The 26,910-nt window shown below is 46.1% G+C and overlaps 2 protein-coding genes across 11 annotated transcripts in view; both read right to left on the reverse strand.

Annotated features, from left to right (window-relative positions):
- Positions 1-15,580, reverse strand: MAPK13 (mitogen-activated protein kinase 13; the record flags this gene model as incomplete). Of its 9 annotated transcripts, none has more annotated exons than XM_080358387.1 (14): positions 1-281; positions 634-810; positions 2,127-2,205; positions 2,644-2,723; positions 3,236-3,307; positions 3,652-3,766; positions 4,676-4,723; positions 5,147-5,176; positions 6,212-6,320; positions 7,402-7,460; positions 7,836-7,965; positions 11,546-11,753; positions 15,198-15,287; positions 15,558-15,580. In XM_080358387.1, the coding sequence occupies 12 exons, from the start codon at positions 11,662-11,664 to the stop codon at positions 202-204; spliced, it is 1,098 nt and encodes a 365-aa protein (XP_080214513.1). In that variant the 3' UTR covers positions 1-201. The 9 variants fall into 9 exon arrangements, with proteins under 9 accessions (XP_080214513.1, XP_080214512.1, XP_080214510.1 ...); XM_080358386.1 differs by lacking the exon at positions 15,558-15,580 and adding an exon at positions 12,127-12,332 and having other exon boundaries at positions 15,198-15,289; XM_080358384.1 differs by lacking the exons at positions 15,198-15,287; positions 15,558-15,580 and adding exons at positions 12,127-12,332; positions 14,773-14,908.
- The window catches only part of MAPK14 (mitogen-activated protein kinase 14), a 19,666-nt gene continuing 6,896 nt past the window's right edge, over positions 14,141-26,910 (reverse strand). Inside the window, exons 7-12 of one of the 2 annotated variants that reach the window (XM_080358391.1) lie at positions 25,791-25,905; positions 24,685-24,756; positions 17,924-18,003; positions 17,387-17,465; positions 16,914-17,087; positions 14,141-16,450 (exon numbers count right to left, since the gene is read on the reverse strand). In XM_080358391.1, coding sequence (XP_080214517.1) covers positions 16,383-16,450; positions 16,914-17,087; positions 17,387-17,465; positions 17,924-18,003; positions 24,685-24,756; positions 25,791-25,905 — 588 coding nt within the window. In that variant the 3' untranslated portion in view covers positions 14,141-16,382. Of the gene's footprint in view, positions 16,451-16,913; positions 17,088-17,386; positions 17,466-17,923; positions 18,004-20,429; positions 20,510-24,684; positions 24,757-25,790; positions 25,906-26,910 lie in introns of both variants that reach the window. The other variant, XM_080358390.1, reaches the window with a different exon arrangement.

The following is a 26,910-nucleotide window of genomic DNA, read 5'->3' on the forward strand; positions in this document are numbered from 1 at the left end:
TGAGAATATATTTATCTTTTGCATTGAAAACTGTTTGGGCTCAGGAGAAAAAAAGTCTGATGCCCACAGCATGGTGTCATCCTTGTGTTTGCACACAGAGAAGTCCCACAAGGCCAAATGCTGGCCACCAGCAAGGTCGCGTGGAGTAAATCCCATCGGTCATCCAGGAGAATGGAATCCTGGCCAGAGCCATACCAGTTGCTACAATGACATCCCACTTCGCTTCTTTGAGTCCTTCCGTGCAATGGGACTGAAGGACAAGATCTCCTTGTAAATATGCTCTTGAAAAACAGAAAGAAAACTAATTGTGAATATCACTAGCATACAGGATTTTAGAGGACACAAATTAAGTTTGACCATTATATGTGTGGAGAGGAGGTAATCAGTGGAGACGATATGGCAGGCACAAGCTGGAAGAGAAAGACAAAGCAGAGAGGGGAAAAAAAGAAAAAGTCTGGCTGAAGAGATGGAGAGACCTTTGCTGAATATATGAAAGCAAGAGAGCAAGGAAAGGGAGATGTACACAATCATTGAGAGGCAATTACAGCCTTACTCAGCATGTGCACAGGAAGCAGAGAGAGGCAGGAAAGTCCCACGCTAGACAGGAACTTCAAAGAAGATAAAACTTCTTACTTCTCCACTCATCTACTGAAAGCTTTTCACGTTCCAGAGAATCATCATAGGACTGTTGTGCTTCTGTCTCCTCCTCAACATCTCGGAACTGGTCGAAATAGGGGTGAGCCAACGCCTCCGTCGCTGTGAGGCGCTTTTCCACATCAAGCTGCAACATCTTGTCAAGCAGGTCCACTGCTGTAGGAGAAGACAGGAATGGGGTTAAGCAGGGTACAACGGAGAACGGGCATGCTGTGCGCGAACCCAGTGATGGGACTAGTGTTTCTGGTACTACCTTTCCAGACCTGAAAAGGAGAAATTCCTCAACCTGGCCAAGGTAGCGTGGAGCTCCTTTCAGTGGGTATGCAAAATCTGCCCAACAGCAGCCTCAGGGAGCTCTTACTAGCAGAAGTGGGCATGTAAATTGTGTGAAAATAACAGATTAGTCTTTAATAAGCCTTGCTGCACAGATGGGGCTGCAGGAACATAAACAGTGAGCTAGTAACATCAAGATATTTTTCAATTTTAATAATTTGCTTTCACTCTGACCCTTACAACTCAAAGTAGTCTTAAGTCTATATGTCCCTGGTAAACAGGAAGGCAGGAAACTCAGATACCGACTGGTCAGCCCCATTCCCCCTTGGTTTTAACAGCTTAATGCTTTCTTCCTTTCAGCTTTTAGAAGAGTTTTGCTCTTTCTCACGTCTAATCTGCTTGGGAAAAGAACTCCTTATAAGAGATCAGTATTTACACTGAAAATTGCACATCTCAGCTGCCTGTTAAGTATCAATAGATCCAGGTGTTCAAACAACAGTTGAGCTCTAAGCTGCACTCAAAAAAAAAAAAAAATAAAATTAAAAATTACTTAAGTGGACTGTGGGGCTCTCCCAGTACTTCATCAGAACAAATGGTGTCTTAGATGTGGGGCTAGGAAATAATAATGAAAAAAGAAGAGTTTGTTGCGTTTTGTGGGGTTTTTTGTTTGTTTGCTTGGGGTTTTTCTTAATCTAAATGCTACTGATCTTAATATCACGTGCTTGGCTACAACCATCAAGCTCTGGAAGCCAGTATCAGCCAAAATTCATCCCAACTGTCATACCAAGTGGAGCTGATAATAATGCAACTGTCCTATTCTCATAATTTGCATCCCGCAACCTGGACACCCCGTTATATACAGCACTCACTCTCTTCTGGCTTGTTGATACAAGAGTCAGAAGTTTCTCTCTTCCTTAAATATTGTATGTTACAGGCTGTGTCATTTTAAAATTAAATAAATAATTTTTAAAATCAAGTAAATTACAAAGGACAGCAGAACATTGCAATTCTAATGCCAATAAAGAATAATTTTGCTTTAATTCATACATATTTACCCTGGGGAGGAGCAAGACACAAACTGCAAGGGAGGAAGAAGCAAGAAGTCACATGAAAGAGAAGGAAGAAAATTGCAGCTGTGGCAGTCCGCCTGGCTCCTTTCCAGCTGTGAAAACTTGTGAGAAATGCTGGAGATTACCTACCCTGAGGATTGGCTTTGGGGAAAAGCACAGACAAATCCTTCTTGGGGATTTTAGGAAGGGACTTGATATAACTCTTGGCCTGAAACAGAAGGGAAAGCACAGACATTTACTGCACATGCACAAGTGCCAGGGGGTTGGGAAATACAGCTTTGCATCTCATGACTCAGGTGAGCTGAGGCAAACAAACAGCAAATCATCCCAGATGTCACATTTCAGTGATCAGTTTGCAAGGAGATACAGAAATATTCCTGATTTAAGGGTCAAACTGGAGAAAGGAGGAGGTTGGTGGCTTGCTGGGGTGTCAGGCACCTCACACAGGAGTCATTGCAATCCACACGCAATGCCAAATCCATCAGATGTGGCAGTACCCCACTTCTTTGCCAAGGGGGAAGAGACTGCTGTGGCTTCTCTACTGCTGTAGAAACAACATCTCTCCCATCTCAAAGACACAGCCAAGTTAACCTCTCCCCACCACACCTCTGCCAGCGAGACCTGGAGCCACAGCGAACCTTCTTACCGCTCTGTCCTCCAGCTTCTCCATGAAGTCTTCTCCTGGATGCCCTGTTACTTTCAGGATCTGAGTCAGTTGATCTAGGTCTGTCAGGCCGTGTTAAAGATCACCCATTTAGGAGTGAGCCCTGGGCACCCCCACCCGCTCAGCCTGCGGGCTGGGTGCAGGAGAGCCTGAGGAGCCGAGCGAGCTACAAGTAGGTTATGATACAGACCCAACAGAACTGCACAAGTGGAGACTCATGAAACTGACAAAAAGAGCTCCAAGGCTCTCCTCCAAGGATGCCATTTTCATTAACAGATAATTTTGCTGGCACAATGCTGCCAGGGTACGTGCCCTCAGGTTTGGGCATGGAGCTGTGGCTGCACAAGGTTGAACGCGCGTGGCCCACACAGAGGTGTGTTTCTAAGGGTGGCTTGGTCCCTTCCTACCCTCTGTGTTTTCCTCACCAAAAAGACCCACAGGTCCCTGTGATTGCCTCCTGGTAAACTAGACTGACACCTGTTTCTCTCAGTAGCTTATTTCATAAAAGCTCTTTTACACATGCCAAGAATTATTACCCCCCTACCCAGGGAAAAGGTTCAGCTTCAAAGGATACAATCTTTTCCTTTAAAAAGTGTTTTCCCAGTCAGCATCTCTGCCATGATGCAGCCAATAGACCAGATATCCACTGTTAAAGGAGAGAGAAAAAAAAAAAGGACAGTAAAAGGAAGTAACGATCTCTGGGGCTCTCACCTGCTTTTTCAGTCTGCAGCAGGCAGTGATTTAAATTTCACTCCCCCTTCCCACCTTCCCACGTTGTTTCTAGGCTGTCAAAACCTCTGCTCTCATCATTTCCCCAAGGCACTAGCTTTGGGAGTCATGCAACAGCTTTGGGACTTGTTCCACCCCAGGGGACACTGATGATAAACTAAAAAAACATCTGGACAATTACATGAGATTTGACCCAGGCATGACAGCAGGATCCCTTGGCTTGTCACTGGACATTCATACCGCTGAAGCAACTCAGCTCACCTGTCTGGTTGTAGTGCATCCAGTTCAGAATTACTTCTGGGGCTCTGTACCAGCGTGTAACCACGTAGCCAGTCATTTCAGCATCAGCATGTCTGGCCAAGCCAAAATCCAAGATCTGCAGTTCACCAAAAGAAAAGGGAGAAGGAAGGGAAGGAAAGAAAAGAGAAATCCTACGAGCAAGTAAGAATCTACTTCTAAGAGAAAACAAAGCGGATCTAGTCAGATAATAAGGAAGCTCCAGCTACACACCACGGGCACCCACAGGATGGTTCAAAGAACTAACAAGTTCTTAATTTTCTTAATTCCACCATAAATCGCAAGCTGGCTTCAAAACCAGTTGTTGTGCAAAGATCTTGCAGAAGTAATCGATGCTGCGTGCTACCTGAAAGGTCACTTCCTCTCTTGAAGCTTTATGTAAGTAAGTTATTCTATAATCCAGAGGTGAAGGCATGCTCCCAGGCCACCATGACTCACCATTTCCTGTTAAAACACCCTGCAGCTGATAGGGGTGGCCTCTCCCTCAATACTGGAGATGAGCATGGCTTGACCCAACCTTTACAGGCAACGGAGCCATTCCCTGTAACATACATTGCAGAAAACGTGTGCTAGAGCACTGCACCAGCGAGCTGCAAGGAAACCCTTCAGTGCAATACTGAAAATTACGTTGTCTGGAATCACAACCATCACGTCAATGAGAACCAAAGAGTAACTGTAGTTATCCTTCAGGGATCATTCACCTAATGCAAGTATTGCTCAGCAGTAGGAAGTCATTATGAACTGCTGTGCCACAGGAATTATGGTGACAGGATGTTTATTCCAAGTCTTGAGCCCTGATTCAGCAAGTTACATCAGCAGGTGATTATTTCCCACTGCCTGCAACCTCTGAGTAATTAAATGCCTTGAATCAGGTCTCAGAAGGCAAGAGGAAACACGACAGTGCCTAAACGCCGGTATTCCTGCTGGCAGAGCAGTTCCTCCGCCATCTAATATGCTACACACTACAACATGGTGCTATTCCACTTACCTTTAGCTGACAGTCTTCGTTCACAGCCAAGTTGCCTGGCTTCAGGTCCTACAACAGACAAGAGCAGAATAATAAGGAAGTTTTGATTTGCAACACATCAACATGAGCCTCAGCCAAACCTCTGCTTGCCTTTGATGGAGTCCCATAATATCCCAAGTCCAGTATCAATACAGCAAAGACACCATGTCTGCTACATCGTACAGCTTTAGATTACTATTTTTTTTTTCTGAAAAGGTTTTAATTCAAAAAATAATCATAAAATGCATCAGAAAATACAGCATTACCTCAAAGTTACGCACAAATGAGCAAATCCAAACACATACAGGGTGTAAGAGGGAGAAGAGGGAGGAGGAGACCTTAGAGCAGACAAGGCTGTTAGTGAAATGATGTTTAGGATTTTGTTAACTTTACAACCAAGCTGTGTTTCTCCTAAACAGACAAAAATCAGAATCATAGCACATATGAACTTACCCTGTGGATGATGCCAGCTGAATGAATATACTGCAATAAAAAGAGCCACAACGTGAGCACCAGCAGACAAGACTTTCTGTTCTCCAGCAGAGAAACAAGAGCTACAAACACAAACTTGCTGAGAACACAATGCTGCCACCTGCAGCGGGTCCCAGGCCCCAGGGCAGCAGTTGGAAAAGAAATCTTTGCGCTGAACTTCTGACAGCGTTTACAATGATATTGCCAAGTCTAAAGAGGAGGCATAGAGCAGAAGAAGAGGTATGGAGTAATATTTCCTTAGAGCAAGTAAACTAATAGCGTAAATTATATAAGCCATCAGGAATCCAGATAGGAACATGAAAACTTTGTTGGTTTGGGTGTTCAACTATGTGGAAAAAAAAAATCTCATAGTTAAAACACAAAATTGGAAATCAGATTTGAGTTGCAAAAATCTACTGTGGCTTTTATCACACCAGTTGAACGTTCTGTGTGTTCTTCCCCCCTTTATTTAAACTCAAGATAACAGTGATCTGGGGAAAGGTGTTATTAAGGTGAATTCATTAACGCCTTTAAGCCACTGCTCTGAATGAAGGTGACAAATGTTACAGAGAGCAGCATTAAGACATAGTCTCTGCATCCCAGGGTTTGCAGGGATTGCTTTCTGCTCTCTCAAAGCCAGTGAAAACAGCATATTCCTTCCTTATTTTACTGAATAGAAAATCATTCCCTCTGTTTTCTCCTTAGAAGGCCTCTGTTCTGAATCCAGTAGAAGGTCCTGTTGCTGCCAGCCTCTTCCTTTCTGTGCAGAGTTCTGCTAAGGGTGTGGGCAAGTCACATAGAAACCGTCCCAGGGTCTGCGACTGACAATTGCTTCAATATCCAATTGACAGATATGAATGAGCAGTCATTTTGACTGATGCATGCTGGAACAAGAGTAGTTCAACAGCAAATATCTGTTCTCAAGGGATGCCATAAACCCCCCAAATCTTCCTATACAGCATTGGAAGGGGGGTTTGTTACAGCCAACCCAGAGGTGATGTGTAGGGGAGACATGAGGAGTCACTAAACTCCCCCAGACCCACCTACCTTCAGCCCTTTAAGCGTTTGGTAGACCAGGTACTGGATCTTTTCATCACTGAATTCATGTCCCATGATCTTTTGTAAATCTGTCCGCATGTATGGCATCACCAGGTAGCTAAAAGGCAGTAAGACAAGGCCCTTGAGTCTATAAGAAAAACACAGGGCACCAGGCTAGCCTTGTTCTCACTTTGGGTTTTTTGGCTGTGTAACTAACTTACTGTAACTAAGATGAGGTTTTGTGACAATGTTCCTAGCATAGCCACAAGGATGCTGAGGTTTCAGCCTGCTCTGAAAATTGTCCTCTCTCCTCCCCTCAAATCAGATACCTGATGTCAAGGAAGAACAAGGATCTTCTGAACCTCAGTGATCCTGAATTAGTTTACTGTAGACTTCAAGTGATGTTCAGTTCTGGATGGTCTTACCCCATCAGGGAACCGAAACGTCTTGCACAGCTTTAAAGAGTCTTGCAAAACTGCTGTGTTGGCCACTAAATTTGTCTTTGTAATGTTCTGCAGCCATGCTTCGGAAGACAACATCTAGCTTCCTTCAGTCTTCGGGTTGCCTGCTGAGACTGCTAATTAGTCAATGGTCTTCCAGCAGGAACTGCTCTGAAAGTCTTCAAACACTTTTCCTGCAGGCCACTAGATCCCCAGGCATCATCCAGAAAACCCAAACCCTGTTTGTGCCCAAGGATGGGGAGGGAAAATGACCCATTCAACCTGACCATCAACACCAAAAAAAAACCAAACCAGCCAGAACCAAGATAAAAAGAAAGCTGGATCTTTAAAATTCTCAGTTTAATTACCCCAGGGCCTGATGAATACCTTTCCTTTTCTGACTGCAGCTGCTTAGCTCAGCAATCACACAGGCCGTGTGTTAGCATGGATCACACTACACGTGACACACCATGGAATGTACTGCCTCTTCGTTACATGCATTGGTCTATACATACTGTGTTCTCCCAGCTGTGAGCATGGCACAGGATCATGTTATGTATTCTGGGTGTTTTAGCCGTTGCAACTGACTTGTGCTTTTGATTCTCCTCCTTACTTGGGGATGTCCGACTTTAGTCTGGCCCCTTTTCAAGTCACCCTGTTGGAGTGCACCTCAACCTGATCTGTTATCCTGCTGCTAAGTCACCAGTGGTTTGGGCAAAGGCTCAGTCTAGGCAGAGCAAACGCGAATTCCAAACTTACAAGTCCTGGAATCCCTGGTAGGAGGCAGCGGAGGTGAAGACATCAAGCAGCCCAATGACCTTATGGAGAAGAAATGTCCAAATTTAAACCTGGAAAGCACTGGGTGTGCACACAGGACTTGGGTAGCAGCTCTCCATTAGCACCACACATGTGGGTGAGCACCAGGAACTCCATCTGAGGAATCCGACTCCTCCTCACTATGCTTCACAGCTGCTTTTCATCTTACTAATACACAGGAGCACCCATTACACATCTGCTTCAGCCTGGTGCCAACTGGGCACAGCAGACAGCAGTTAAACCATGAGACTGCCCGCACATGCCAAATGTCAGGACCTCTCAATTAAAATAAAGGTGATGCCACCAGAAAGGACTTGCTCCTGGGTGGCAAGAAAACCCCCTTGTTTCATCAGGAGTGGAGAGAAAGGAGTACTTACATTTTCATGCTGCATGTGCTTCAATAGCATCAGCTCCCTGTATGCCCTCTTGGCAAAGATCTCTGACTGGAACGGGCGACAGAGCTTCTTGATAGCCACTTTCTCCCCTGTCTTCTTGTCTATGGCTGAACTGTGGCAGACAAGTAAAACCCAGTTCTGACATTGGTGGTATGTTTTGACAAATTTTACCTAGAGAAGAGCTAATTCTGGAGCTCACAGAAGAACAGCAAAGAGATGCCCTTTGAGAAACCCCATGGAGCTTTGCACACGTAGAAGTTACCCTGTGAGTTTGGGCAGCAGCCCACAGCCCATGGTCTTTGGAGGACCAGGTAGGATACCAAGCAAAGTATTAGTGACTCATTTTTATTCCCCTTAACCTGCAGAAATGAGCTGGAGCTTAACAGAGCCATGAGAAGAGGGAAACACAAATGGTTAAAGGTCAGGATTAGTTCTAACTCTGCCTGGTCCTCTAACTCATGGACATAAGGCAATTTCTGCTTTGCCATCTGCTTGGAGAATGTTGTCTTTTAAGGTACACCAGCCACCTTTGCTGTATTCTGGAGCCAAGACAGCGGATGTCATGCACTGACAATACAGGCTGCTGGAATTAATTCTCCTGCATTTGGGATCTTTAATGCTCTATGTGTGCTTCTGTGTAAACGCATTCTGGCTGAAAAGGATAGTCTTTTATAAAGCTAAGGAAAACATGGTACAACAGCCATTGCTGGAGTTCTGACATGTTATTCCCTCGGGTCACGTTTGCTGTTTGCGGCTGGATAGGGAGATCCCACGACACTTTCTCTACTTCTGGAGCCTCTTTGATCAGATGGCAAAGGATGCCCCAGGTTTCACCAGGTAAGAAGTGGGGAGGGAGGTCCTCAGGCAGAGATAGGTGTAATTAGGGATTCTGGGTGGTGCCAGTGTACCCCATTACAGATTGGTGCCTCAGACCTTCCTTGACCCCTCCAAGAGGCAAACAGATGAAGAAAGGGCTTTCCCTGCCAAATCTCGCTGTGGGTTTCCAGAGCAGTTCTCACCGCTTTGTAAACCCTTATCTTGGGGAAATGGAAGGGCTTTAAATCACACGTTCAGTCCCACGGCTTCAGTTGCACAGAGTACCCGAGCCCACAGGAACGCCAGCACCAGCACTTCGCACACACCCTCCAGCCTCGCAGACGCTTCTGCCTCCTCCTCAGAAGGGACACGTGGCTCAGCCCCACCAGCCGCAGCGCGCGCAACTCCGGCCACCGCTCCTGCCTTGAGGCTCTGGGGACACAGACTGGTTACTGTGACCTCCAGAGCCATCACTTAGAGACAAGACTCCATAAACAGGGAAATGCCATCTATAAAGGTGCATTTTGCTGAGTTTAGGGCTGATTACAGTAGAAGATGGGGGAATATCCCACTCTGCATGGCTTTCCCTTCAGTTTAGTGCTGAGGGTATCAGTTCCTTGCTGCAAATTTTGGAAGTCTCTTGCACAGCTTTATCCTATTGTCAGCCACAAGTGATCAGATTTAGGTGCACACTCCTGCAGTCTGGGCTATTAACAGCTCTCAACAGTCTCCCCAGTACCATCAGGCAACCTCCCTGCTCTTGGCCACTGCTCTGAATGAAGGTGATCAGAGCAGACACATCCTTTGAGAGGTGTGATGGTGATTTCATCAGTGCATTCAGCCAGGAAAAGCAAAGGAAGGGCTGGAACTGCCACACGAGGCATCTTTGGTGCTGCAGATGACATGGGGTATCTTAGGAGGGCAGGGAAGAGGCCTCCAGTTTCAGGACTTCAGTAGGTGTCAGCAGAGGGGGCAGCACAGTGTAAAGTTCTTCGAGGAGCCAGGGAAGACAGAGGAAGGGACGAGAACCATGTAATCAAACAGCTTCTGCTGAATTCAGGGCAGATTTCCTAATCTGAGGGTGCATGTTCTTACGGGCCTTCTCAGCTGCTGACCGGCAGAGCGTCGAACCTCACCACTCAACCAAGAGCTGGGATGATGGAGCTTCTGCCTACCCAGCACAGACAGCGCTGCTTTGTCCCCCACCCAAAGGCACAGCTGAGAGTTAATTCAGCTGGGAGAGCTCACCACATTTTTCCCAGCACAGGTTTAATGAATGGCTGAAGTTGGGGATGACACCAGGCAGGCAGAGGTCAGCAACACCAGCATCAGAGGGGTCAGAAAACTCGTTTTCCACAGTTACATTCAGCCGGAAGCCAAATCGCTACAGATTTTGGCAGAATTAATGAGGAAAGAAACCCACCTTCACTGTTTCGCCTGAGTTAGCTTCTCAGTTGCTTAAGGAGGCTTAAAAGCCGGCAGCTTTGAATGCTGCCGCGGTAGGAAAGCTTCCTAGCAATTCCCAGCAGAGGACAGCAAATCCTGTCTCTATACACTTCCACCTCCGCTCTGTGCAGGAATCAGCACCAAACCTCCCTGCTGAGCACCATCCATGTGACACCTCCACTCCCTGGGGCTCTTTTAACACTCATCCCTCCCCCCAGCATCTCCAGAGTGACTGAAAATTTCCCTGGGTGAAACGCTTGTTTTGTTGGTTGGTTGTTTCTGGCAGTCAAAGAAATTTTTGAAGGACTTATCTCCTGGTTTTTGGCCTGGTTTGGTTGGTTGGGTTGGTTTTGTTTTAGTCTTCCTGCTTTGCACTATGGAAAAACCCAGAAAACACTGTACAGATATAAAGAATGTCTTCAACCTTGTCTGATTTTGCAGGACTTATTTAAGCGTTTCAGAAGCTTTAAATGCACCTGGACAGTAAAGTGGAGAAAGAAATCTCTGGGTGACTCCTTGCAAATCGCAGCCAGGGGACCAGGACAGAGCCTGGGTCCCAGGATTTCAGGATCCGTGCCAGGACAGTCAGAGAGACTTTGCCCAACACCTACAAAAGGGAACATGCCTTATTTTTTTATTTATCTCTGCATGTTATGAAACAAGAGCTCCGTTCAGATCCTATCAATGGACTGCTTCACATTTAACCTATCAAAAAGTCACCTATCTCCTCCAGTTCGTCAGTGTAAACCAAACAAGATCTGACTTCTGTGTACTCTCACTACAGCCACCTTTGATGAACTGACTAATTACAGCAGCTCATGCTGCTCTCTTGCAGTTTGAGGATTATAATCAGCTGGGAAGGAAGTCACAGTCACTGATCCTGGTTTACAATAATGTCTATTTGATGATTTCAAGCTGGAAGCAGTATCAAGGCAGGGTCCTATCAGCCCAGCATCAGCTGCCTTAGACAAAGCAGCAAGGACACTCCACCCCTGTTCCAATACCCACCTCTGTTATCATTTACAAATCCCTGCCAGACCGAAGTCCTCCCGTAACACAAGCTCAGACCAAGGCAGCTCAGAAGCGGTGATACCCCAAGCTGCCGCACTGCACGTGGCAGCCCTGTGCCTGCCTGGTCCTTGAGCTGCTGCCCGAGGACACCTGCCAAGGGAGCTCAGGGGGGAAACTTTCCCCTCTCTGCCCACCTGGGGTGACCACAGGAAGAAACATCTCAGTTTCTTCAAGCGACCAAGCCTGCAACCCGCTGCCCACACCAGAGCGGGAGGCAAAACTCCATCACACATGCAAATGGCCTTTCCTAATGGAGGGGTGCCAACAGGCACCTCCTCATTTGCCCCCCGGCACAATACATTAAACACCCCCACCTTGCCCCTTGCTGCTGCCTGCCGTGCAGGCAGGACCCCACTCACCACACTGAGCCGTAGGCTCCGGACCCCACGGGGTGGAGGGACGTGTATCTCCTTGGCAGCTCCCAGAGGGTTTTGTTCACCTCCTGTCTGTAAAAGCCTCTTCTCCTTGCGATGTTCATCGCCCGGCAGGGGCAGGACAGCTGCCCCCCCAGAGTACTGGAGTATGGGAGGGCTTCTGGGCTGAGAGCAGGACTGGAGGCCTCCTGCACTGCTAAAAAAACACCTCTAGTGAGTTTCCTTCTTGGTTTTCAGCTGTTGCGAACTTGAAGGGACATGTCTTTGAGCCCTCCTCCCTCCGCCTCCACATCCGTGGAGGTGAGGCATCAGGTTTCCTGACACGCCTCAGTCTTGTACAGGTGCCTCTGGACTCCGGTACAGGTGCAGAGCACCCCGCCCCGTGGCAGGGACACCTCTGGGAACCCCACTGTCACCCACAGCTCTTTTGCTCCTGCTTCCACCAGGCCAGCAGCCCAGAAATGTCCTGGTGGGGCTCAGAGGGGGCCTCCTGAAATCCCTGCTCTGAGCAAGTGGATGAGTAAGGACTTGTCGAGCCGGGGAATCTGGGGGACAAGCCACAGCACCTCGTCAGACAAGCTGGGACATTCTTCTGTCCAGCTGATGGAAGACAGCTCCAGGCTCATGACGAAGGACACAACAGTGTTAAATCCACCGAAGAGCAAGGAAGCGATGGTGATTTTCTCCCAAGCCTGGTTTCTCAGCAGAACGGGAATGTGGTAAAAGCAGGATGAGGTTCTCCACCTTAGTACAGGTGACTGCAGCAAGGAAGCTGAGGAGCATATGTGATTTGGGACCATCCCGAGAACTGTTTGTGCCCAAGGCTTTGCTGGTTCTGGTTTAATTTCCTCCAGCGGGTCTAATCCCTTCTTGGGTGTTCTTGAGCAGCACAAAACCCAAGTTCTCTGCTGTGCCTACTGGTACCACACCAGACCAGCACACCCAGCCTGCAACAAGGTCTGTTCCCAGTAAGCAGCAAATGCCTGAACATTTTACTCCAACTTTAGGAGGCTCAGGTGGGGCTCCCACAGGAGGTGGGTGCATCCTCCATACTTCCCAAAGGAAGTGACTAAGCTGTGCCTCACCAGGCCAGCGCAGCTGCGTTCAGTGTGCTCAGAGCCCACCAGCCCTCACCCACAGCCTAACCCACAAGGACGTCCCTGCCTCAAGCGCGTCTGTGCAGCAACATCAGAGCCAAGTTACCGATAAATAGGAATTACTGGAAAAGCACCATCAGGGTTTTAGGAAAGACTCATTTTATGTGCTCACAGGCAACTGCAGCAACACATATTGGCGTTGGCCCTTACGACCTTCAAATAGGCACAGTGAGGCCTGCTGTTCCATAATAAAACACAAACTATGGACAAGGTGCTGTGGCAAATTTTTAAACCTTGCTTATGTAAATACCTGCAAATAAGCCCTGGCTGTAGCAGCAGCACAGTAAGGAAATAAACTGGCAACTGGCTTGGTTTTATAAATACACCTGTGAGCAAGAGGTGTTATAGCAAAAACTCCTGGTACATAAGCAAACAAGTAACTCATTTGTCATTTTATGAGCACAACTCTTGCTCAACTATGCGTGCACATGCAGGTAATCAGCACATAATTAAGGAGTTTCAAATATCTAGGGCATGTCTTGGCTGTAGAAAGATGAATTAATTCAAGTGACTGATTCAAATCGAACAGAAACCCTTAAGTCATTTGATTTTTTAGATGTAGTTTTTTTTTGCTCCCAAGTCAATTCTCACTGATTTTAGGGGGGTCTTTTTGTTTGGTTTTTTTTGCTAAGCAGGGCAACACATTCAGGAATTGTAAATCTTGTGTGGTTTGGATTTCTTTTTTCTCCCAGAAAAAAAAATGACAGGTCCCCCGTTCAGGCTTTTCCCCCCTCACCTCTCAGTTCGTACCAGGGCAAGCAGAGGGTGAAAACAACCAGGAAAGCAGCTGCTACGTCGCCAACACCCCCGCACTTCTCTTTGTACTCACTGAAATCAGCTGCTGCGCAGCCACACACCTCCTGGCCATCTGCCACCGGGCTTGGATCAGCACAAACCACCCGGCTTTACTGAGGCTTTGGTTAGTGCGAGGAACACACACTGGTCATTCTTCCAGGTGAAAGTCAGAAAACCTCCACTACAGCGACCCACGACGCTCCCGCTGCCGCCAGCGCCGCCCCAGCGCCAGCGCAGCCCAGGGAGCGGGAACGCAAAACCAAATCGCCTCGAAAGAGCAAACACACACCAACCAGCTGTACTGGGGAAGGTCCCAGGTTGGGCAAGTAGCAGGACGCTGGTCTGTTGTGTCGAATAAGCACTTCCCTATACTAAACATAAAATACAACTATTTTTCTGTGTCTGCTACTCGTGCTTGGACTCCGAGCCACTTTAGTAGCAAATAATTCACTTGGGACAAACATGGACACAAGCCCAGCGTCAGAACCAATCAACAAGTCACGCGGCCTTGGCCCGCTGCCCCAGCCACGGCAGACGGGATCCCGTAACGACACGAAGGAGAGATTCAGACCGTGCTGACAACAACCCGTTACTGCAAGAGGTTTGTAAATACCATCAGCACAGTAAATCTGAAAAATAGGTTTTATTTTTAACCAGTGGTATCGTGACATCTTATCTGGCATAACCAATTACAGCAAAATTCATGGATAGAAACAAAATTGCAGATCTTGTCTTTGAAGCGAGTCCTCCTGTACCTTAGGCCTTGTGCTGAGGCAGGGAGCACAGAATGAAACCTTCCCACTCACGCACCCACACAGACACACACACAACATCTATATTTTTAAAAATCTTTAGCAGTATCTCCACATAAAATCACATTGTAGCATCTACACATAAAATGGCTGATAAAAATAATCTTGCTGTAGGTTTACATAGTGTATATATATTTTCATTTGGATACCTGGACTGCTGGTCCAGCAGAAAAGAGAGGTTTACTGTCTTGATTTTGTTGGGCTGAGCAGAGTTTTATCCCAGAGCAGGAAATAACTACTCTCTTCATCTCACCCCAGACCTTAATTAAGTGTCTGACCTGAAGAGATCACTGGAAAGTAGCCTAGGAAGAATCAATGGCTTTATCATCCGTGTCCCATCCATTTGTGCTGCCTCTTCAAACACGGGGTAAAACCTCTACAAACAGCTCCTTCTCTGTCCCATCGGTAACAAGAACACAAAATACTGCAAAAAAGCCTTTTTTCTCACCTACGCAGGTATATTGTCCACACAGGATGCTTGCAACAAACCAGTGTCTAAAAGTCATCCACCCCATGAGCCCCAACATCGGGCTCCTGGGCTCCCCGGGTACGGTTCCAGCACACAAACACGCTGAGAAACCTCCCTTCAGCTCTGGCATTTCATTCACGCAGAGTCCTACTAGAAAATACACAATATTTGTATTCAAACATACTCCCTTTTCACGTTTCCTCAGGCTGAGATCAACCTGCTAAAAAACAGCCAAGAAGCTCTTAGATAAGAGGGTAAAAAAACCTCTGGTAAATATTAGTTTTCTATATATAAATATTTATTGATATAGAGAGTGAAAGGGAGATTGTGGTTTTATGAATGCTTATTTCTTTGCTTTGGATTCCAATACTCCTAAAAAAAAATATTTTCAGAAAATAACTTACGTTTTGGCACAAGATGCTGTAGCTGTTTCTTTGAAGAAGAGTTTTTACACTTGATGGCGCAGGAAACCCTCGGTCCCAAGCTCTCCTCCTCTTAAACCAGAAGGTCAGAACAAAGCAAAACGCGCATGTTTATATGCCCTACATTTTACCCTTTCCTCATCAAAGCTCCAGAATGGCGGGTATTTCACAATGAGCTGTGGCACAAGAGGAAGGATGCTATGATTTTATGGCACTGGCTGAGGTACTCAGTAAAACAGTTCACTGATGATTTAACTGACCCAGTGCCATCCCCCAAAAGGTAACTACAAAAATCAAGAAGCTTCACATGCACATACAGCTACAACATGCACGAACACCCACCTGTTAAGGAACAAAATACAGAAATGTGTGGCTAGCAAGAATCTTCTCCAGACTCCATCTCCTGGGAACTAATGCTGGGGAGCCTCAGAACGAGAGAAAAGGAAGAGGGAAAAATACAGAAATACCCAATCCAGGGGTAGAGGCTCTTGCCTCGGAAAGCTATTTCCTGATCACATCATGCCTGGCTATCCGGGAGCCTTCGCCCTGAAAAACAGCAGCGTCAGAGATTTCCACTCCAGACTTGCTTTCCCTCTCTCCCTATTCAATTTAAGGCACAAACATATTTACAGTTTCAAACAAAACCTTTTCATGTCCCAAGAATCAGACACTGGAAGGCCTGTATGTTCTACTGTACCAGGAAGATCTGGATGTACATCAGCAATCTGGCACCGAACAAGGACATCCCGCAACCCCAACATCAGCCCTGAAGAAAACAGGCCTCTCAGCCTATAAACCAACCTCTATTATTTTGAGGTTACCTTAATTGTAGAAGAATTGATAAATGGCAACAATTGTAACCAAACTTCACACATCAGCTTCCCGCCTGGCCCAGCAGCGGCCGAGCGCAGCTCCTCCGGCAGGACCCACGCGCAGCCGAGCGGGCCGCAGGGGCCCTGCCCCGGGCCGCGCAGACACAGGAGAGCATGCGGCACACTCACATAGACTCAGCTTTCTTACCCCCCTCCCTCCCCAGTTCAACACACACAGAACCCCTCCACCAAGGAGAACATCGTCGTGATGAGGCACTTGAACAATAATTGGAGAGTCCGTAGGAAAAGGCCTTCCCCTCACAGTGACGTGGGGCAAAGAGACAAGAGCAGCTTCTCAGGACTCCATCTCCTCTTGGTCAAGCGGGGGGGGCACAAAGCTGATTACTTCGTCGTAAGTCAGGCCTGGTGGGAAAAGCATGACAGAAACTTAATAGGCAGTACTGAAGACATCCCTCATGCAAGAAAACCTGCAATAATCTTACAGGTTCTAATACTATTTTAAGGAAAAAGCATGGTTTAACTGAGCAGAAAATGAATGGTTACACCATTCTCAGAGACTAACATAGACAAGATACTTCCAGAGCATTGGGGAAATGTGAATAAGTTTGAAAACAAAGATATAAGCAACCATGTCACCTACAGATTTGTATGCTCATAGCAATAATTAGTTACCAGGGATTACGCTAATTAGGTGCGCCACACGTGACAGACTCACTCAGTATATAAGGACCTCAGAACAAACAGGATGCCCATGTTTTTATCAGTTTCTTTTGTGCCTCTGACTAGCACAGCTTAGCTGAACCACAGCTTTGGAACAGAGCGCAAGGGAATCGGGTTGGCTCTGTCACCCGTCCCTCAAACTCACTTTTCCATTCTTCAATCTCAAGTTCTCTGCTTTCAAAAGACTGGTCATAGGGGTCTGCCACTGGTTCATCATCCGGGTCGTGATACTGAGCAAAGTAGGCATGAGCCAGCGCTTCCGCTGCAGTAATTCGTTTGTCTGTATCCAGTACCAACATCTTCTCTAGCAAGTCCACAGCTGTAAAAGCACCAAAACACAGAAGGATTTTATATAGAGAGCCATGTGAGGCTGTGTTCCAAAACGTAAGCTCATAAAAGCCCAATGTTACAAGGAATCTGCAGCTTCTCAGGACCCACCCGTCATCCACAATTTCTTCCTCTTATACCTCAGCCCACACATACTGTGTAAACTTCGGAAGCCGTCCTCAGCTCTGTTCTGAACTACTTTGCACTCCAAACAAAACTTTGGGAAGAGCCCTGGTGTTCCAGGCCGTGCCAGCTTCAGGAAGAGCACAACATTTAAAAAGCAAGCCTTACCTAGCGGATTGGCACCAATAAACACATTTTCAAAGTTCATTTTCGGCATGTAAGACAAAGACTGGATGTAGTTTCTTGCCTGTGAAAATAAATATTCTGTTGAAGCATAATACAATCCATAGTACATTTCAATCATCCTAAAGCACTGGCTGTTATGGTTTGTCTCCTCGCTTTGCCTTCTCTTTTCTTATTCTAGTACTCAGCCCATCATTGTTATCTCTTCCCAACTAAAGGCCCCTCAAGACGGCAGAGGAAGAGCTGATGAGACGTGGGGTTCACGCAAGACTGAAAAGCAAAGAGGTGCCACAAGGGCTGACTGCCTCGGGGCCGGTACGGCTGCGTGCAGCCCCGTGTCTGCTGGGAGGCCCCACAATGTGGCACACAGTGCAAAACAACTCCCATCCAAGCTCTCCTGAGCAGTCTGTGCGTGAGTGATTGCCCACCCCATGCCACATGCGAGCAGACCATCCACAGAAGCAGTGAAAGCAGCAAGTGAAGACCTGCCCTGCAAAGCCCGCTCATCTGCTCGGGTCTCACCTCATGGCTGGGCATCCTGTTAATGAGATATGCAGGGGGTGTTCCCGTCAGACGCATGATCTGCTGAAGCTGGTTAATATCTTAAGTGCCTAGTCAAGGGCTTTGTTAAAAACAGTGCAGAAACCATTTTAAACAGAAAAACAGCTGCATACAAAGCATCTCTCCTACAAACCACAAGGCAAGAGCCATACAGGCAGAGTCCACTAATCTTTTTCCAATTCTTGTGAAAAGTTTAGCAACTGCACTAGCAGAACACTTAAAACAATGGAGAATTACTGATCAGTTGGTAACAGTGTCATTACAGAAAGTATTTCTGTCCACCATAAATAGCATCATACTACAGCATGCTTGCGTTCACATTTCCCCGCTGTTCTCATCCACCAGAACAGATGTTTCCTTTGGCTGAAGCTACACCTCAAAATTTTTTCCTAGGCTGCTGCAGCTACAAACAGCCTCAGGCAATGAACAAAATTAAAATGAAACAAAAATAGCATCCTCTGCACTGGTTACCACGGTTTTTTTCTTGCTGCATAGAAAGTACTTAAGTTCCTTGTGGTGCAAACTGAAATGGGCTCACAAATGACACCTTCTTCTAAACAGCTTTGAATGCACTTTGATATGTGGGCAAGGCTACAGAAGGCAATAAATGCAAAATTAGCAAGACATTAGCATTGCATCAGAGAGTCAGCTAGTGTCAGTGAACAGAGAAAGCAAGAGCCAGCCAAGTAACACAGCAGAAAACAGAATTTGTTACTGATACACCAAAGGCCCTCAAACACGTCATAGTTTTGCTGTCTCCAGAAAATGGAAAAAAAATAGTAGAAACAGTACTTGACTGTATTTTTATTTTAATCGGACTCTTGAATTGGAACTGGCCAAGAGCAATTATTTTTTTTTTTTTTACTGTGCAATCTTGGGGGAAGGAAAAAAAAAGACCCCCCTGCAGTGTTAGGTGTGCACGGTAACCTTCACCTCACCCAGCCCCGAGAAAAGACCCCCCTCCAGTGTTAGGTGTGCACGGTAACCTTCACCTCACCCAGCCCCGAGAAAAGACCCCTCCAGTGTTAGGTGTGCACGGTAACCTTCACCTCACCCAGCCCCGAGAAAAGACCCCTGCAGTGTTAGGTGTGCACGGTAACCTTCACCTCACCCAGCCCCGAGAAAAGACCCCCCTCCAGTGTTAGGTGTGCACGGTAACCTTCACCTCACCCAGCCCCGAGAAAAGACCCCCCTCCAGTGTTAGGTGTGCACGGTAACCTTCACCTCACCCAGCCCCGAGAAAAGACCCCTCCAGTGCTAGGTGTGCACGGTAACCTTCACCTCACCCAGCCAGCCCCGAGCTGCTCCCTCGCCAATCCCCGGCACTTCAGATAGCAGACTACCCTTAAGGTCACTTCTCAGGGCACCCAAAGCACCCTGTGATATTCAGTTCTAACCTTTCCAGGGCTTTTTAAACTGCTGTGATATTCAGTAAATTGTCCAATTGATTCCAACTTGTACCGCAGGCATACCTTCATCAAATATAATTCAAAGCTAACCTCACATTTGGCATTTATCGTCACTGTTACATGAGAAAGAACACAAGCTGCAGTACAAAATAATCTTCACTCTCCACCGCACGGCTCCTCTACGACAAACCAGAACCAGCAGGGACCTGCTGAGGTGTGCTGCACGTCCCCCTGCACAACTCATTGCTCACTACGTTCATCCGCACTGTTGCGGCATCTCTTGCTCCAACTTTTACACACTTCACCTTCAAAAACATGTAAAATTAAATGCCATTTAACACTGTCTTTGCAGAAGTGCACAATTCAAGATTAGAACAATGTAGAAGAGGCAGTATGGCTGAAAACAGTGGTCACCCTTTAAAAAGGAGACTGCAGAAAGCTTTTTGCTGTTACCTTGATAAAAGGGCCCCGTACAGCAACATCCTTTAAATACACGGCACAGTTAGTTATATTCTCAGCAGACTATACACTGTGTGCCCTGGAAACAGCTGCCACATGAAAGCACCTAAAAGGCATTTTGGATTTTATGCTACAAAAACAAAGACGGTGGCAGCAGCGTTTCAGGAATTTCTCACACTACAGAAGGGATTGTGCGCATTCGGAGGATAACACGCTTGCTCTGGTTAGGATCGATCCTCACATACGCAATCTGGAGAAATAATAATTGACACAAGCCTCAAGCTCTTAGCTGTGAAAAATACTTCCCCAGCAGCATCTGATCATACAATACATCACCAAGTATGAACCCACAAAGTGGAAAAAAAGTCACAAAGCAATATAATAAAAATATGGAAGAAATCATAGCACAGGCAGAAGACGAATAAAGATGAAATACACACAGCATATGAACTCAAAGCCATCCAACAGCAAAGAATGAAAAAGGAAGAAAGATGACACAAAATAAATCCCAACACATACTACAGGTAGACTACAGGAGGGCAATACACAAATTTGGGAGTTCCAGAAAGGCAGATATTACAATTGAAGTGTAAACTCACAGACTCTGAGGAGATTTTCTTCAAAAGCTCAGGCCCTGGCGTTCCAACGAGTCTCAAAATGAGCTTCAACTGATCAATATCTAATGATGGACCATAAAGGAAAATGCTGGGACAAATCAAAATGAAAAGCGCAACATATCAGCCTGTCAATGTTGAAAGTTAATGCCTGCCAAGGCCTGGACGGAAAAGCTATTTTAAGCAAACTGTATTAATTCTTCTTGCTTACAGTTGAATACCCCCTTATAACACAACTCCGTCTGCATCAGACAGATTGAACAACTTGTCTACAAATACTCCATATACATTGAATCGATCGCTGAATCCTCAGCTATCGAGGAGCACAAGTCAAAGCTCTCGCACCACTGGCAGCGGCTCAGTTCTGCGCTCACCCTTCTCAGGCCCCACACCAGCGCAGAAGCAATTAGGAGGATTAGGCTGTGTTAGTGACGGACGAAGTAAAGCAGGAGGCTGAAAAGTGCAGGGGCTAATATTAAAAAGTCAAGACGTTTTGTGAACACCTTCCAAGGTGATTCAGCCACTTCTAAAACTTAGAAAGTAAGAAAACAACTCGACACTGCAGCATCCCTGCACCCAAACACACGTGCGCGCCCCAGCAGCTCCCTGACCAGCACCAGAAGGAACTCAGCATTGGCTCAGACCCAAAGCCTCTATGTAGGAAGCTCAAGGGATACAACATTGCATGTGCAAAGAATGTTTTATCCACAACAGAGCTTCCACCAGGCCATGTGCCCATCTGAGCCGTCCTCTTTAGGAACGCAGTGTATTTAAACATTTGGCATCAGTGACACAACACACACTTGAGGGGAAAAAAAATCCACTGCAGACACAGTTTTATGTCTAAAACTCAAAGCAGTAAGGAAACCCAATGTTTTTAAAACCATTAAAAGAATACTCTCCCTTCTCTGAATTACCCTCCCGGCTGCTCTTCAAAACCTGCTAGCAATTTCAGACTGTTTCTGTAATGTTTATATTTGCCCTTAAAACTATGTCAAAACAGTTACTGATTTTACAAGCAATAAATGAATCTCTGGGCCACCAGTATCTGATGGACTGTAAATAACACCACAGCATTTCTGCTAAATCCTTGGTGAAAGGGACCAGTATTTCAAACAGGAGAATCACCTGAACAGGAGGACGATCATCCTGAAAAAGCATTACCTATTCTATAGCTATCTATTTCACTTTGGAAATGTAAAGCTGTATCATTGAGAAAATTCATGTCTTTAGATCAAATAGCAAGAATGTCAAATGGCAGCAGTATCCAGCTTCCGGAACATACAGAATACATAGTCACATTGCCTCCAACTGCAAAGTCAATTCCCTAGAACTGCAGTGGATTTCGATATATGCTATCCTTACCTACTAGGAGCAGAGTAAATATACACTGAATTAAGCATGTTAATATTAATTGCAAAGTCAGTAAGCCAGCAATTGCATAGTGACACTGCAGGAAGAACACAGGTCTCAGCAAAACCTGCGGGTACCAAGAAACTATTAAGAGCCCAGAAGTACCCAACAGGATCTAAATCTGGAAATTCTTAAAACCTTCTCCAAAAATCAGGCACATATAAATATTTCACAGAATCCCAGAATGTCAGGGTTGAAGGGCCCTGGAAAGCTCATCCAGTGCAATCCCCCTTGGAGCAGGAACACCCAGACGAGGTTACACAGGAAGGTGTCCAGGCGGGTTGGAATGTCTGCACAGAAGGAGACTCCACAACCCCCTGGGCAGCCTGGGCCAGGCTCTGCCACCCTCACCGGGAACAAGTTTCTTCTCAGATTTAAGTGGAACCTTTTGTGCTCCAGTTTGAACCCATTACCCCCTGTCCTATCACTGGTTGTCACCCAGAAGAGCCTGGCTCCATCCTCATGACACTCACCCTTTAGACATCTGTAAACATGAACAAGTCCCCCCTCAGTGTCCTCTTGTCCAGCTCCAGAGCCCCAGCTCCCTCAGCCTTTCCTCCCACGGGAGATGCTCCACTCCCTGCAGCATCTTGGTGGCTGCGCTGGACTCTCTGCAGCAGTTCCCTGTCCTGCTGGAACTGAGGGGCCACAGCTGGACACAAGATTCCAGGTGTGGTCTCCCCAGGGCAGAGTAGAGGGGCAGGAGAACCTCTCTGACCTACTGACCACCCCCTTCTAACCCACCCCAGGTCCCATTGGCTTCCTGGCCACAAGGGCCCAGTGCTGGCTCATGGTCACCCTGCTGTCCCCAGAACCCCCAGGTCCCTTTCCCCTACGCTGCTCTCTAATAGGTCATTCCCCAACTTACACTGGAACCTGGGGTTGTTCCTGCCCAGATTCAAGACTCTACACTTGCCCTTGTTCTATTTCATTAAATTGTTCCCTGCCCAACTCTCCAGCCTGTCCAGGTCTCTGATGGCAGCACAGCTTCCAGTGTCACCACTGCTCCCAGCTTGGTGTCACCAGCAAACTTGCTGACAGTCACTCTATTCCCTCGTGCAAATCATTGATGAGTATATTGAATAATACGGGCCCCAGCACTGCCCCTGAGGCCCTGCACTGCACACAGGCCTCAGCTGGACTCTGCCCACTGACCACAAGCCTTCCAAGAAACAAAGCAGCTAGAGCCCATTGTTACTTTCCTTCTCCTCGCTGCCTCTAGAAGCCAGCTAAGCCAGAGTGAGTGCTGACAGCTTGGTGCCTTTCTAGATCCTTGGAAAGGTGTTACATGCAGAAATCAGACCCATAACCACAAACTCTGCTCCCCTTACAGTTCTGGCCTCCTGCTCAAACAGCAGGTACATTACTTAAAGTAGGGATCAACACACAAACTGTAACAACTGTAGCACTACAAAGTTTTATTTACAATGGGAGAGAATTGGGTCTTATTTTTCTTAAAATCTAACCAAGTCAGAACAGAAAAAGCACTTAATTCAGAAGTGTTACTACCATTTGCAAAAGAATTTGAGCATTTAAGGTAAAGAATCACAAGCATCTGCTAGGAGATATAAATTAGTAAAGTACCTTAATGTGACAGAGCTAACAATTCAGATTCTAAAAGTAACCTTTATTTTGCGTTGCAGACATTATTTGCTATAATTCACAGCTAACAACAGAGTTGGAAATAATTTTTTCAGGCTTGGAAGATAACCATTTTGCTTAATTCATGAAGAACGCATAAATATGTCAAAGTGTCCTATCCAGCCCTGTCCTGGTTTAGTTAAAAAACAAGTTTCTAGTGAATTTGCCTGTCAGCTAAAGCTGTCATATTAGCTGCATTTTCCTGGAGAACAAGATCCATATATTGGTAAACGTAGCAATGGAAATGGAAGCTATTGATAAGCACAGATTCGCATCTCTCCAGATGGGCAACGAGAAACAGGTGACCAAGAAACTGACCAACTGTGTATAACACTCCAGTCACGTGAATACTTCATATAAAAGTGGGAGATCACAAGGGTCTCGTCCTTTTTTTGCCTTTTGCTTATGGCCGACACTAGGAGAGGACCTCGCGAGTCGTCCTGGAACCGAGCCCTAGTGAGAGACCGAATCCAGCTCTGTCCTCCTCCCCTCCCGACCGCCTGTCCTTAGTGGGGAGGGGGGAGAGGAGGTCATCAATACACCTGCCACACTTTTATTGTCACCCCACAATCAAAACCCTCGACAAGCCCACCTTGGTGACGCAAAGAAATAGTTTTGAGAAGATGTTATTCAAGCTTGATTTTTCACATTAGTACAAACATACAGCAAAAGAAAGCTCACCATCTGTTTAAGCTCAAGCATGGAAGCAGAACCTAAACATTTCAGAGCAATTTGGTACGAGATGCTTGGCACTACAGAATCTGCACACCCGCTGCTTTCACAGCACAGAACCAGCACACAGAGGAGAGGCCGGAAGGGATGCCTCACATTCGCTAGAAACCTGAAGCGTGGAAGGATTCATAGCAGACAGCCTACTCCATGCAGTTATTTTCTACAAAGAGCAATGAATTTAAATAAAGGAAAGCAACTCCCATAAACAAAAAACACGTAATTCTAGTGATACTAATAAAGAGGAATAGATTTGCCTTCTTGCACACTGTGACTGTTTAACATGCAACAAAGTCAAGAACTCACCTCCTTGTACTGTGATTAAAGAAGCCATTAATTTACAAACAAACAAAAAAATCGCAACCAAACAAACGCAGAACATCTTTCCTTGTGAAGTGTGTGAAAGCAAAGATCTCTGACTTCCATTTCAGGAAAATATATTACTTTTAAAGGATACGGTCTGTACCAGGAAACAACGTTCTTCCAGTCAACAGTTCAGCCATAATGCATCCCACTGACCAAATATCAACTGAACAAAATAAAATAAAAGAACAAAACAACATAATGGAGAAAAATAAAATCGCAATAGAATCACTCTATCCAACAAGTACAAACAACTTTATCCTTAAATAGTCTTATGGTGTTGAAACAATCTGAGATACGTTGCAAGGTAACTGATATTGTTCAGAGTCTGCATCATCTAATACTTGTCCAAATAACAGAATACTAGATCAGGCAAACTTTCCTTCCAGAGCACAACACGCATTGAACACCTAAGAGCTGGGAAGGAATCTGTACCATCAAAGAGGAAGACGCCTGTTCAAGACGACTCTGAGGAATGAATTTGCATATGGCCTTACATAAATGCTACACAAACAACCACCAACTATTATACTGTAGATATGAGTCCATATACATGCAAGAGGAAAAGAGAAGAAAAAGTAATGACTTAAGAAATCAGAGTCACACATTATTTTCTTTAATCCATATGCTTTAATCCTACAAGAACTATTCCCAGAATTTTATCTTCTTCTCCATGCCTGATCTGGAAGTATTGTAGGGAAGCTGCACGTTGCTCAGAATATACCGGAAATTGCGAGAAAGATATAACTGTGAAGAAGTGGCTAAGAGAGGAAAGGGAGATTTATATGCTTTTTAGCGTTTCTTCACACCGTAACTCCAGACATTTTTCAGTGTATTCCCTGCAGCTTCCTAGAAACACACCTCCTCCTCATCCAGATGCATTCACTTATTTTTCCTAGCACAGTGGTTTTTCAAGTAAGGGATAAGTGCAGACGATATTTTGCTGATTGCTGTTTCAAAGGTTCAAGTTTTAAATCTTGTGAATGCTGTCTCAACGATTCTCACCTTACATGTGGCAGACTGTGGTTCGAATACTGATCTAAGCCTTCCTTCTTTTAATCACCCTTACTGAAATCTGATTAACATGACTACCAACTTATACTGTTTTCTTTCCTTTATGGAAAGGAGCACGTACAAAGGACAACCTCTTTTCTCCACAACTCCGAAACTGAAAAGCCTCATGTCAGTTAAATGTATTACCTGTCTGGTTGTAATGCATCCAGTTCAGCATGATCTCAGGAGCCCTATACCATCGAGTAGCCACGTACCCGGTCATCTCATCGTCTGTGTGTCGGGCCAGGCCAAAATCCAGGATCTACAGAACAGAAAAGACATCCACCAACTACTGCAGTGGAACAATGTCAACTAGTTAGAGCAATTAACTAGGCAGTTATTGGACTGGGTGGAGGAACTGCAAAATCAGATCATGACACTAAATTTCACAACCTGTTCAAAGAAACCAGCCTAGAACTGCTAAGGACTCAACTACCAGAATTACATCAGGGTCTCTCTCTAAAACAACTCAACCCAAACTAAAGATGTTAAATCTTCACTTTCATCATGATTCCTTAAAAACACATGAACAGATACAGGAAAAAGGAGGCCTTACAGTCCTTTACAGCTTGGAATGACATTATTACTTTGGACCACAACAGTATTTCCATAAGGCAATATTTTGTCCCTTGGATTTTAAGGGACATTTACAATGCATTCACTCAAATCTACAATGTGTTGAGTGTTGTCCAGGGGCGGATGAGGAGCAAGCAGAGAGTCTATGGGTGACAGTGAAGGGGCAGCTGGCAAGGGTGATGCTATTGTGGGTGTCTATCACAGGCACCAGATCAGGGGGAGGCCTCTGCAGACAGCTGAGAGCAGCCTCGCAGCCACAGGCCCTGCGTGTGCTGGGGATTTTAACTTCCCTGATGTCTGTTGGAAGGACTCGGCCGCAGCCACAGTCCAGGAGGTTCCTCCAGAGCCTCAACGAGAACTTTCTGATGCAAAGGGCGGAGGAGCCGACTAGAAGAGGTGCCCGCTGGACCTCATCCTCACTGACAAGGAGGGGATGGTTGAAGCGGTAAAGGTTGAGGGCTGCCCAGGTAACTCTAGACCAGTCAGCCTCACCTCCATCCCTGGGAAACTGATGGAACGACTTCTCCTTGGTGCCATCTCAAGGCATATCAGGGAGAACAGGGTCGTTAGGGGCAGTCAACATGGCTTCACCAAGGGCAAGTTGTGCTTGACCAACCTCATTGACTTTTATGAGGACATAACAAATGGATGGATGATGGCAGAGCGGTGGACGTGGTCTACCTTGACTCGA

Source organism: Nesoenas mayeri (genome assembly GCF_963082525.1).
Source record: "Nesoenas mayeri genome assembly, chromosome: 23".
In the NCBI taxonomy this organism is placed as follows: Eukaryota; Metazoa; Chordata; class Aves; order Columbiformes; family Columbidae; genus Nesoenas; species Nesoenas mayeri.